This window comes from Eulemur rufifrons, chromosome 17 (genome assembly GCF_041146395.1).
Source record: "Eulemur rufifrons isolate Redbay chromosome 17, OSU_ERuf_1, whole genome shotgun sequence".
Classification (NCBI taxonomy): domain Eukaryota; kingdom Metazoa; phylum Chordata; class Mammalia; order Primates; family Lemuridae; genus Eulemur; species Eulemur rufifrons.
The window spans coordinates 6,192,257-6,206,115 of NC_090999.1; the positions used below are offsets into that span (position 1 = coordinate 6,192,257).

General features: G+C 41.1%; 1 protein-coding gene across 1 annotated transcript in view; it reads right to left on the minus strand.

Annotated features, from left to right (window-relative positions):
• The window catches only part of SEMA5A (semaphorin 5A), a 320,883-nt gene that overhangs the window by 258,091 nt on the left and 48,933 nt on the right, over positions 1–13,859 (minus strand). The window contains exon 2 of the mRNA XM_069492176.1: positions 11,656–11,856. Coding sequence (XP_069348277.1) covers positions 11,656–11,779 — 124 coding nt within the window. The 5' untranslated portion in view covers positions 11,780–11,856. The remainder of the gene's footprint in view (positions 1–11,655; positions 11,857–13,859) is intronic.

The window sequence follows — 13,859 nt, forward strand, 5'->3', positions numbered from 1 at the left end:
TTTACATAATTAAACTGTTCATTTCCATTGATGAACATCTGGACTCTGTTCAGTTTTTGGCTATCAAGAATGAAGCTGCTGTGAACACGTGCATAAAACTTTTCTGTAAACATTGTTCAAAATTTCATTAATCTGGGGCAAATACCTAGGAGTGTGTTTGCTGGGACTTATGGTAAGTGTATGTTTTAAGTTTTAAAGAAATAACATGCTTTCCGAAGTGGCTGCACCATCTTGCATTATTAACAATAAAACCTAAGAAATCCTGTTAATACTACCTCCTTGCCAACACTTGGTATTCTCAGTCTTTCTAACTTTAGTCACTTAGCGCTGTGTGTGGAGGTGCCCTCCCTACTTGATGTTAGTATATGTAAACTGTCTAAATCTCCAGCCCATTTATTAAAAATTGGACATTTCCATTATAATTAACTGGTAAGAGTATCTTTATACATGATAGACAAAACACGTTTAGTATATAGATGTATTGCAGCTATTTTCACACAGTTTCTGGCTTGCTGGTCCATTTTCTTTCTCTTTTTTTAATAGCTGGAAGAATTTTTTATTGTGTTCTTGTGCAAAGTATTACTATTCATTTTATTGCAAAGTATCACGGGGGTACAAGTATTTTGGGTTACATGGATCACTATTTTTTAGATTTTTCTATTTTTTTTTAATTCGGGATATTATGGGGGTACAAACATTTTGGTTGCATGTAATGCCTTTGCCTCACCCAAGCCAGGGCTACAAGCGTGCCCTTCCCCAAACAGTGCGCTCCCATTCCATTAGTTGTGGATTTACCCCACCCCCACCCCCACCTGACTGGCACCCAATGAATAGTGTCTGCTTTGTCGAAGATTAGATGACAGTATGAGGATAGTTTTATATCTGGATTCTCCATCCTATTCCATAGGTCTATAACTCTGTCCTTGTGCCAGTACCATGCTGTTTTGATTACTATAGCCTTGTAGTAAAGTTTGAAATCTGGCAGACTGATGTCTCCCAATGTGTTCTTTTTGCTTAAGATTGCTTTGGCTATACGAGGTCTTCTCAGGTTCTGAACGAAGTATAGAATTATTTTTTCTGCATCTGTAAAGAATGATGATGGTATTTTGATAGGGATTACATTAATTCTGTAGATCACTTTAGGTAGTATGGACATTTTAACAATATTGATTCTGCCAATCCATGAGCATGGTAGGGATTTCCATCTGTTTAAATCTTCTACAATTTCTTTTCTCAGCATTTCATAGTTCTTCCTATATATGTCTCTCACCTCCTTCATTAAATATATTCCTAAATATTTAATTTTCTTTGATGCTATTAGGAAAGGTGTTGCATCTTTGATTTGATTTTCAGCTTGACTGTTATTGGAGTACATGAATGCCACTGATTTGCATGAATTAATTTTGGAGGAAATGGACAAATTCTTAGAAACACACAACCTCCGTAAGCTCAATCAGGAGGAAATAGAATTCTTGAACAGACCAATATCAAGCACAGAAATTGGAGCAGCTATTAAAAATCTCCCAGCAAAAAATGTCCCAGACCAGATGGGTTCACATCTGAATTTTACCAAACCTACAAAGAAGAGCTCATACCTATACTGACAAATTATTTCACAACATTGAGAAGGATGATATCCTCCCCAAATCATCCTACAAAGCCAATATCACCTTGATACCAAAGGGCCAGTGAGCAGGGAGTTCACAATTTATTATTTGCTTTTTGTATCCTAGCTAAGAAATCCTTCCTAACCCAATGATTTGGAATTTTTTTTTCTCATATTTCTTCCAGAGGTTTTATAATTTTTCTCTGAACTTTAGGTCTAAGATCTATTATCACTTAATTTTTGTATACTATGTGAAGCAACATTTAGGGTTCACTTTTTGCAAAAAGATGTCCAATTTTTCCAGCACCATTTGTTGAAAATACTACCATTTCCTCATTGAATTACCAAGGAATCTTCATTGAAAATTAACTGTCAAAATTTCTAATCGCTGCTTTTTGTTGCATTATCTTATAATTTTCCTTGTGCAATTACCACATTGTCTTAGTTAGTTTTTGCAGTGTAAGTCTTCCAACATTGTCCTGCAGAGCCCTGCAAAAGAAGGCAGTGTTGGAGCTTATAGGCAACAGGTAAATGTCAGGCACACCTGGTTGTCCCAATGAAAATTGCAAACCCTTCCCTTCACGTAACCCATTTCCTGCCTTATATGATTCCTCGGCCCTTAGCACTATGGAACTCACTTCAGGACATAGTGTCTTGCTATTGCCTGGCTCCCCTAATAGAACATAAACTCACTGTGGGTGAAGATTTGTATCTGTTTTGTTTGTTGGGGTAATTCCAGTGACTAAAACAACTTCTGGCACATAATATGCACTCAATAAATATTCATTAAATTATTAATGAACAGGACCTCTTCTTTTATCATCAAATAAGCAGAAGCTAAAATGCTCTGGACTCTGAGGCCAGAGAATCAAGTCATATAAAAATCAAACTACAAGTGAGAATGACAGTCCTTAAACACCTTCTGAGGGCTACCAGGAGCCGCCTGCTCAGCGGTTCCCAGCGTCAGGGTCTCGCTTCATTGATTTTAGTTAACGGGTTTGCAGCCCATCTAACACACTGCCCAGAGGTATTTTCAGGTGGGAATGGTCAGATTGCATTATCCAGACTTTGCCATAGCTGGGATTGGAGGAATCTGTTCATCTTGGAGAGTCAGCATGGGGGATGACTATGGAAGCTTCCTGCCCAGTGCAACACATGTGATTAGACTTGCCCATGAGTCACGTGAGGGACTCCAGAGAACCAAAGAGAAATTAAAGAATAATTCCTTCTCAAGCCAGAGTCTACTTTCTCGCCCTTCTTCACTCAATGCTAAAAAAGATTCAGAAAAAAAAAATATTTAAATGTTGATTTAAGTAAAAGACAAATTGAATGAAATTTAGAAACCTCAATGTAGTCTTTTCTCTGTCATGTTGGTAACTGAAATTTCAGCCCCGCTGTCTGCTAGGGTTCCGTGAGCTTTGTCTCGCAAATGCTTCCACAGCTGCTTACCTTGCTCTGAAGTTAGGGGAAGACAAGAGGACATAATCCAATAGAAATATGGCCTAATTAAAACCTTACTCACCCTCTATTTACTCTCCAACTCTTCCTTCATACATAAAATAAAGATAAGGCTTTTTATCTACCTTCAGTCTGAGAAATGGATGAATTGCCCATTTAATGCTTAGAAAGACCATAATGTGTTTAAAGATAAATAAAATACAATAACATACCATTTGAGGCCCAATGAAATGACTGTTGTAAATCAGAATCCTGACAATAACTTTACAAATTCTTATTCCCAGTTTTAATTCAATCATATTGCACTATTTCACTTATAAAGCAATCCATTTGAATGCTTAAAATATTAAAAAGGATTTCTCTATCGATACAAATCAACCAAAAAACAATTGAAAAATTTTATCTGAAAATAAAATATAGATGTCCAGTCTCATAAATTATATCATTAGTGGCCCTACCTAGAATGCAAAAGTAATATGAAAGTTATTAATAATTTTCAAAATTCAATAAATCATTTTCATCAGAGCCTAATCATTATTTATAAAAAACACACAACAGACCCTCTTAGCTCTCTTCAGCCAAAAATCAATAACATAAAAGCCCAATCTAGGTACCAGAACCAATTCACCCTATTAATAACATATAGTGGTTCTATGCCACATTTTCTTCTAACACCTCTGTGCCCTCATGGATAATCAGTATATGCCTATATTATGGGCTTGAAAAGTTGTGTTTTTTACTTAATATTCCATTTCTCCAGACAGAAAACTAGCAATATACTTTAAAATCATAAATATTTCCCCAAATGTAGTTTTAAATGTAAAAACAGGCAGTGTGCTTATACCTTAGTTGCTTCCTTTGCAAATAGGTTCAAATATTTTGCCCACGTGGTTTTGACATTATATTATATGAAAAATTCAATCATATGTCTGAGCACAAAAAGACAAATTATGGAACAAAGGACTTTTTAAAGATCCATAACAACACTTTTCCTCCCCAAGTAAACTCTTTATTGGATAACTCACATCCTGTTATGAAACAAGAGAGAATCACACTTGGTTTATGTAAATTTTAGTTTACAGAGAAAAGTGTTGAGTTCAAGACAGTTTTCAACAGTTAGTGACATCTTGCTATATTTTAATCAGATTCATATGAAAGTATTAAAATTAAATATTAAAAGTAATTTCATGCTATCCATTTTTAATTAAAATAAATTTCCTTAACTCCTCCCTGGAGAAAGTAGGAAACGCATGTTCAATAACACACATTTGTGATTTGTAAAGGTCAAAATGGCAGATCTGAGAGTAGGTGAACAGAAGGAAATACTGGAAGCAATTTTACCCGTGGTTTGTATATTCAAAGACTCCGAAATCTTACAGGGATTCTAGAAATAATCTACTGTATGTTGCCCCTCCTGTGGCAATGAGGGTTCTGGATACTAAAGAAGAGGTGAAATTCTGCCAGGGCCATGATTCCACTTGAGTGCTTGGGGCGTTAGACACCAGACAGCCAAAACCCAGAGAAAAAACAAAGCACCGTGGGACAGGCATGCACAGCCATGAGACATACATGCAGCCTGGCCCAGAAACGACTCTTGGGCCCTTCCAGCACCCTGTCCTTATGCTCTATCTAAGGGGGCACTGTTTTCTGTGCCTTGACCCTGTCCAGGTTCTGCCTTCTGCAGCTCCAAAAGAAACAGGTGGCAGGCTGAGCAATGCCAGCACTCCAAGGGACAGCACAGACATCAAGGGGACAGTAGCAAGCAGCAGGAGAACAGGTAGGAATGGCAGTTCTCAGGACAACAGGAAATATGCACACGGCCACCATGGAGAGTGGCAGAAAGAGAGTCTCTCAGAGTGTGAGAGGGGCTGGGCCTTGCAGTAAGATAAAGTGAAAAAGAGCCAACTCAGAGTTACAAAACACGTCATATATTTTTATTGTCAGCATTTAACAAAGCAATGCATCTAACACACACATAAATGTAACATAACACACTTACACAATTCAAAAGAAAAATATAGCATCCATGAAAAATAATCATTTGAACCAGGGTATGAGAATAGAGTCCCAAGTTTAAAATCCTAACGGGACACTTTCAGCCATGACTCTTTTAATCACATAAAACTGCATGTGGGGATAAAGGCAGCTGTTTAAACCCAGGGTCCCTCGGGAAGGCAGCAGAGCGCCAACAGCGACCTCCCAGCCCAGCCCCAGTGGTGGCCCAAGCTGGAATAGCCATTGCAATGCTCTCGATGCCCTTCCCAAGCCCTTGGGGCCAAGTGGTGCTAATCTCTACCAAGAGTCCATACAGTTCTTCCATAGTTTCAAAACAACTTTCAGGCCAATCAGTAAACTCAAGAGTAGGAAGACACTCTACGGGAACACCAAGGAGTTAAAGATAAAGACCCCAGAGACTGGGGACTGCAAATCCATAGCGCCGTTACTCAAACTTAGGCATGAACAGGAAATGCCACCAGCTGAGACCCTGAAGAAAGGCCTCCAAATTATTGTGACATTAAGGCTCCAAGGTAAAGGAAGCCTGAGTATGGCATGACTCACCCCCGCCCCCCAGTGATCTTTCTCTGTATGTAATGTGAAATTGCTCCCCATAAACCCATCCCTATAACAGGAACATGCTCTCTAAATAGCCAGCATGCTGAGTAAACTTTAATCAATAAACAAACAAAAGCAAAATACGGCACTATCGCCTTAAGTAGACATTAAACATTTAAAACTGATTTCAGAGACGGTTATGAGACTCCATAAGCATGCTGAGAAACATGCTGTCTTGAAGGGTCACTATTTCTTCCCTCTTCATTGGAACAGACATTTAAGCAAATGACAAGGACATAAGTTTGAATGGTGCATCTGTAATGGGTCAGGGTGTTTTAGCAGCCACTGCACATTCAGGGATAAATATTCCAGAACACGCAGTCAAGGGAGTAACCTTGCAAACACAGCAAGCTGTTAGCAAGTGTTGTGCAATGAACTCCGCTAGACAGGAGGAGCTCATGGAGGCAAATATTTTACTGAAGCTGGAAAAAAAAAAAAGATCCTGCCAGCATCTTCTGCCTAGCCAGGTAAATCAGACCGAGACTTTGACAAAACATGCTAAGTTGCACGAAGGTGTTACATTGGCATCCAGTCCACATCAGTAGCAATCTCTCATGCCTCCAGTGTCCTCTGCTAAATTATGACATTTTACATGTGCACGGAAATCAGGATTTTAAAAGTCAAGAGTACCCAGTTCTTCCTTTATTTCCCCCATCAGTGTTTCATTCTACTTTCTCAAACTTTCTTGTAGAATCCTGCCTTACAAAAAAGAGTTTGGATGTGGATGAACAGTGGCCACCTGCTCTGCTGTAACATGAGCCATTCCAAGGCCAGGATGGGCTCTGAACATCCAAGGGAATCCTGTGTGTGTGTGTGTGTGTGTGTGTGTGTGTGTGTTTGATCAACAGTCTTAGCCCTTCTTCAGAGAACTTCCTTCCTAAAGCCCCCATCCTCCCAGCCAGTGGCCTGCCTCCTCCTCCTCCTCAGGCACGACAGAGGTCTCCAGGAACTTCCCTCCCTTCTGCCCCCACCCACTAACTGTCCCACATCCTGGGTGCCCTGGTCTCCCTCCCTCCAGGCCCACTGGAGGTGGAGTCGGCTTCCTACACCTAACCCCACCTGTTCCCAGCATCCTATCCCCTCCTACAGCCCCAGGATTTTGCTGAACCAATTATCTCTCCCTCTCTCTTCTCTACTCAGCCGCTTCCTTCACCTGCTCTTCCCATCACCATTTAAGGACGATTAAATATGCTCTTTTAAAAACTGTCCCCTGTCCTCATGCCCCTGCCTGGCTGAGAGGATACTTCTCTTCTTGTATATCTAGTTCTTTACCTTACACGTATTCCCCACCCATCACCATTTTGTTTCTTCCCCCAACATGGCCCCCAAACTGCTCTGATAAATGCTGCTTTATATGGATTGAACTGTGTCCCACAAAAAGATATATTGAAGTCTTAACCGCAGGTAACTGTGGATGCGACAGTATTTGGAAATAGCACTTTTGCAGATAAATCGTTTAAGAAGAGGTCATACTGGACTCGAGTTAGCCCTAAATCCGATATGACTCATGTCTTTATAAAAAGAGGGGGAGACAAAATGATATGGACACCCGGGGAGGACACCGTGGACTACAGACTGAGAGATTCAAGTGCTGCATCGACACACCAGGGAATGCCAAGGACTGCAGACAACCACGAGAAGCCAGGAGAAAGCAAAGAAGGACTCTTCCCTAGAGCTCTCGGGGAGAGCCTGGCCCTGCCCACACCTTGGTTTTGGACTTCTGGCCTCCAGAACACTGAGACAAGACATTTATGTTGCTCCAAGACACCCAGCATGCAGTCATTTGTTACAGCAGCACCAAGATACTGATACCTCACTGATGACAGAGCTTCTGGGAGGGTGACAAACTGTCCTGGTTTTCCCAGAACATAGGACTTTCAGGGCTAAAGCCAGGAAAGTTCCAAGCACATGGGACAAGTCTGTCACTCCATCTCCTGGCCCACTCCTACGTTGAACACTCCACATCACTGGATACTCAGACGGCCCCCTCCTCCTTGAGAATCTCCCCTTTCTTGGCTGCCATGAAGCCTTCGTCTCAACTAGATAATCCCATCTGATGGCTCCCAGGAACTCAACCTTTTCCATCTAAAATCATTGCGTCTTTCACATCTGCTTTCTCTTCCTGACTCTAGATGGAATCAACATGCAAGAACACAGGGAAGCACTCGGTGCTTCCTCCTCCATGGTCTACGCCCATGAAATCATCCACAGCACCCCTTTCAAATTTCTAGAATCCACATTTCTGCTCCCCTCTACCCCCTCCGCTTCAGTCCCTCCTTCCTCCTCCCTTGGATCACAGTAGCAGCCTCAGAATGGGCCCTCCCTGCAGCATTTTCCATCCTCCAGATAGAGGGAGAACTTGAGGTGCCTTCCAATGCCATGCATTACGGAACCCCTGCCAGCCACTAGCACATGGGACTCATCCCCTCCACCTCCTCCTCGTAACTTAGAGTAAGACATCAGGCCTTACTGTGCCTGACACTTGCCGGGACGCGCGATGCCCTCTCCCTCGATGCCCTCTCCCTCACTTCAGGGCTTATCACTCCCTCTTTTCCTCTCCCAGGAACACCTCTCCCTTCATGAGTTTCATAAACACCTTCTAAGAACATTTGACATGGCCTCACTCTAGAAATGCTCCTGAACTACCATCCTACAGCCCAGGAGTCTGCCCAGAGCCCCTCTCCTGGGCTCCATGGCACCCAACACAGACACATTAGGGCCCTTGGCAGAACGTAGTGCAATGGCCCTTCTGGCTCATATCCCTAAAATAGTCTAAACCCCTTTAACAGGGACTATATGCTTTTTGCCTCAATCACCTCAATATTTAGCACAGATCCTGTATGTAATAGGTTCCTATTAATTGTTCATTGACTGTTCACTCTAAATTTAAAAATACAAGTTAAAAATACACTGAGATACCACTTATGAACTATGAGTTTGGCCCAGACCCCAAACCCTGATGGCCCACTCTGCAGGAATGGCTGGAGGGAAATAGTTGCTCACACCCGGCATAATGAGAAGGCAAAATGGTGCAACCTTCATGAAAGGGAATCAGACAACATGTAGCAAAACCACCTATGCATTTGCCATTGGACCCAGAAATCCCAATTCTAGGAGTCTCTTTCAATGGTACCCTTGCAAAAATATTAAATGATGTTTGTTGGAGGTACTACTCATTGAAACACTATCCCTGGTCACAAATGGCATAAAATAACCTAAGCATCCCTCGATAGAAAATTGTTGCATAGACTAGAGTTCATCACATGGTGGGGTACAGGTGGCTACAAAAAAAGAATGACATAAATCTCACTATTTTTCTACAGAGGAGGCTCCGGAATATATTATTATGCTACAAATCACTGCATAGAGGCAAGTTTATATGTATATGCGTCACTTTTATCTGAAAAAGGAGAATATGGATATATATTTGCATATATATGTATGTGTATTACTTTGTTTATGTTAGAAAAGCAGCCTAAACCATGAAATAGAAGTAACGGTTATATAAGTGCAGAGAGAGAGGGAGCGTGGTAAAGAAAACAGGGAGCAAAGCTAGAGTCCTCTGAACACCCCTTCTTTCAATAACTTGACTTTGAAACACTACATAATAACTTTGTGTAAATTATAAGAATCTCTAAAACTCAAAAGCAAAATTAAATGAATGAAATTAACTGGGTTTTGGGTTGGTGCCATAACCACACAGAAGGAAATTATTTCAAGTGATTTTAAAGCAGTAATTTTGCTTGAATTCCCCAATAAAATATATACCCCGAGGACCAAAAGAAGAGAAAAAATATAATCTGAAAGGGATTTTCAATAATCAAAAACAACTAGGGCTGCACAGAACTGTTATTCTGAAACAGCTGAATGTGCACTGCGGGAAAAGGCAGAGGAATGAGACAGACCAGCAGAGACTCAGGACTCTTCGCACGGGAGAAACACACAGAGACAGAAGATGAGAGAGGAAAAAACCCAGGAGTCCTGCAGATGAGTTGGAAGTACCAGGAGAAGCTTATGGTGTATTTTATTCTTTAAAATGTTTTTCTTAGCACTATCTAGTAAAAAGACCTAACATGTCCAGTGCTCACAGCAGCCAGACATGGGTGATTCTCAGATCGAGGGAAGGCAATGGGTGAAAGGAGTAGGAACATCCTGTTAACCCAGGGAGTACAAAGGCTCTCAGTGGTGCCTCAGGTGGTGTCAGAACTCAGGAGCTGTCCTCAAGAGGCTCCCCCGGGGTTGAAATGCCACACTGTCACCATCTAGAGGGACAAAAGCTACATAGATTAAAATACATCAAATGTGTTGACATTCATGTATTAATAATGAGTCTAACAATCAAAGGAAGAAAAAAGCAGTATCTTATTCATCCCCTTTGGCTGACCAATGGATGACCAGTTGGAAGTTAGAGAACCACCTTATTAGTCTCTTTAAAAAAAAAATCTTGTAGTAGGGAAGGGAAAGCATTTATTTTGCCTTTCCTATATGAGCCATACTTTCAGGATATTCAAATAGTTGATGAAGGAAAGTTTATATAAATGTATCCCAACCATTAAATGAAGAAAACAAAATTAGAAAATCCCAGTTTTGCACCCATGAGTCAATCAGTAGATGTAGGCAGCAATCCCCAATGACCGATAATCTCCCACCTGAGCATTCTCTGCCTCCCAACGGAAGAGCGCAGTACCGGCCATGACACAGTCAGGATAAAGCAATATGAACCTGAATCTAATCAGCCCTCTTGATGTCACTAGGAATTTACAGGGACACTTGGGAAAGAGGAACATTTGAGCCACACAAACAGGATGCAATGGACAAAATCCAGACTGTGGGAAACTCCACAGGACCAGGAGCTCGGTTTCTACAAAAATTACTTTGCAAAGAGAACAACAAAAACAAAAACAATAAAAGATTAAGAGACAAAAAAATATGCCAGCCAACTGCAATGTTTCAACTTCATTTTGATCCGATTGGAAATAACTGTTAATAAAAAAAATGCCTAAGTAGTCATGAGACCATCAATGATCTCTGAATACTCAGTGGACATTTCATGATTTTATGAAATCATTCCGTTGTTTGGGGTTTTGTTCATTTGTATGGTATTGTGAATTCCTTATCTTTGAGAGTTATAAACTGAAATGTGATAAAATAATATGATTTCTTCAATTTGCTTCAAAACAATTGGTTGGTTGTGTCACGGAGTGCGGCTGGGGATGTAAATGAAAACCTGATGGGCCATGAATTGATAAATGTGGCGCTGGGTGTTCCTTAGACTATTCTTTCAGTCTCCATATGTATTTGAAGGTTTTTATGATACAAAGTTTAAAAATAACAAAATAGAAAACTACTTGTTGCATGAATTACTAGAATACAATGTCTGGTTAATCATATTTAGGCTGATAATATACCTGTAAGCTCCCTGAGGATGGGACAAAGACTACTTGTTTCCCCATCGAAATGCTCCCAGCACCTGGGGTGTGAAGGACCTCAGCTAAAGACAGCTCTGTGAATGAAAGAGTCAATGAGTGGACATACAGATTAATTAACGAATCCTACCACTGTGTGAAAGTAATTGAGACATTCAACCAATTCTGCCGCTATACAATGCTTAACAAAGGTCTAAGTTTCGTGACACAACTGAGGCTTTGAAGGAAAATGCTAAAGTGCAGAACTTTTTGTTTTACTTGGTTTTGTTGTCATTTATGTGGGTCACATTTTTATGCCCTGGTACAAATGCACAGGAGACCTGCAGCCCCTGTTAAATAAAGATGGGCTGAAATAATGGGATTTTCCACCAGTGGTCATGCATCCCTGTCATAGATCCTTCTTGAGGCAGTGATCCGTTTCTGGATATGAAATTCTTACAATAGACAATTTTATAGTTTTGCCTTTATTTTAAACAACGTCTACCCTCCATCACTACACACAGCATGTGCTATCAAACAGTGGCTTTGCAATCAGAGGACGCCTCTCCTTACCTTTATAGGAAATGACCGGGTGCTCAGCTCGCTGACACTGAGTCGCGCCCTGTGTCTCCGGGTGGGCCAGTCTGCACAGCCCCAGGCTTGAGAGCAGCCACACAAGGACGCAGGGCCCCTTCATGGTGGGCAGGGGGCCTCCGACTCTGGGTGCTTGTCTTCTAAACAGAAGCTCGTCTTCCCCTCATGTGTGGAAAGTGCCTACAACACACAAAAGGGAGCAGTTGGGTGACCGTGAGTTCAGGCTCTTGAGTGGGTGGTCCTTTGGAAAAGCTCCATCACTGAGTTTGTAGGAACAAATGAGAGTTTAGAGAGATTAGACCAACATCCTTTTCTAGGTAATATTTCTGTATGTGTGTGTATGTGTGTGTGTGCATGTGCCTGTCTCAATACAGGCCTCTCTTTCTGCCAATAATTTTATTAGATAGCCCATTTATTATAAAAGGAGAAATGTTCAAGCTTAAGCTCCACTGAGTCATCACAGTCACTCCTAAAAAATGCAGATTAATAGTTGTGATCATCTATCGGTTTCCCCTTGGACAATTCTCCTACCCCCTTGTGCAAACACAGATCTATATATGGAAACCCTACAGATCCCTGCCCATTCATTTTTGACATCCAAAAGACCTATTTTTAATAAGGCTATGACCATCATCTTTTATTAATAATCTGATTAATATTATGCTACCAAACTCTTAAAATTATCCATATTTGGTAAATTTAACCTTGTTAAATTTGTTAAATTTATAGATGGTCCGCTAGCAAAATTTCTGGCTAGAGATCAAATGCGAATCAAATAAAATCTATATTGAGCACCTACTGGGTGAAATGAAAGTCCTGTGCTGGGAGCAGCGAGACTTTAAAGATTATGAACAATTTAAAAGATTAACAAGCATTAAAACAAGATAGGCTTGTAAAAATAACCATAATCCAAGCTGCTAGCAAACCTTAAAAAGAACAAGAGTGCCGTGGGAGTTCCAGGAGAGTACTACTGCTACTCAAGGACGGGTCCGTGGAGAAGTTTAATACTGGAGGATACAGAGGATTCCAACAGAGAGAGGTTTCAGGAAGGCTGTTCCATCCCCAGGGAAGAGGATGGAAAGGCACATTGGAGGGGCAAGAGCGAGGGGTCTTCAGAATGTTTGGGGAATGGTTTACTGTGCTCGATCCAGACCCCAGGAAATAGAAAGGGAAGTAGTGTCATTTAGGCGGCAAACTACACTAAGGTATGAGGTTTTTACTTTTAGGCCACAGGTACCACAGTAAATTATTAATAATATTAGAAGACCTTATGAATATTAAGCTCATTCTCACAATAGCGTACATAGGAAATTGGGTAGAGAAGAGCACAGAGGTGGAGAAGTTAATTTGAAACTACTGCAATTGTTCAAAGGGGAAATAAATGAAGCTGTGACTTCAGGGTGGTGTCACTGTGAAGAAAAAGGTGAACACAGCACACAAAGAATGCAGGTAAAGAGAAGTGCGGCAAATTAAAGATGCCCACAGATTCTGATGCTCCTCCCATTGAGAAGTAGGTCTATGTTCCCAGCTTGGAATCTGGCTTGGCTCTGTTACTGCTTTGCTCAATCAAATGCAAGGAAAGAGATGCTGTGCTAGTTTCCAAGTCCGAGCTCTATGTGACTGGTAGTTGCTACTTTTGTCTCTTTAAATATGTTCTTTGGGACATGGAGACACAAGGTCAGAGTCCCAACTTCCCTGAGACTTCCTGCGTCAATAAGCTAGAGAGACCACATTGAGATGCCGTGGTTGGCAGGTCATGCTGCACCCAGCCCCTGACCCATCCAATCCTGCTGAGACACCGAATGTGTGAGCCAAGCTGAAACCCACTGAGTGACTTCAGTAAGCATCACGAGAGCAAAAGAATCACCAGGCTGAGCCCTGCCCAAATTCCTGACCCCTCAAAAATATAAAATATAATAAAACAGTTGCTGTTCTAATCTGCTAAATTTGGGGAACACAGAGCAAAGAGGCACAGATGGACTCAAGACAGATAATATAAGTGACTTCAAGGACAGTGGTGCCATTCGTTCGAATAGGATAATTTTGTTTAGATGAGAACAGGATCGTTTAGTTTCGTGCATGTTAAGTTTAAGACGCTGAATGAATATTTAGGGAAATGCAGCAAACTGTTGAAGAGCCAGTTTGGGTGCTCAGGAACAAAAGCATTCAGAGGTAGCTTATAG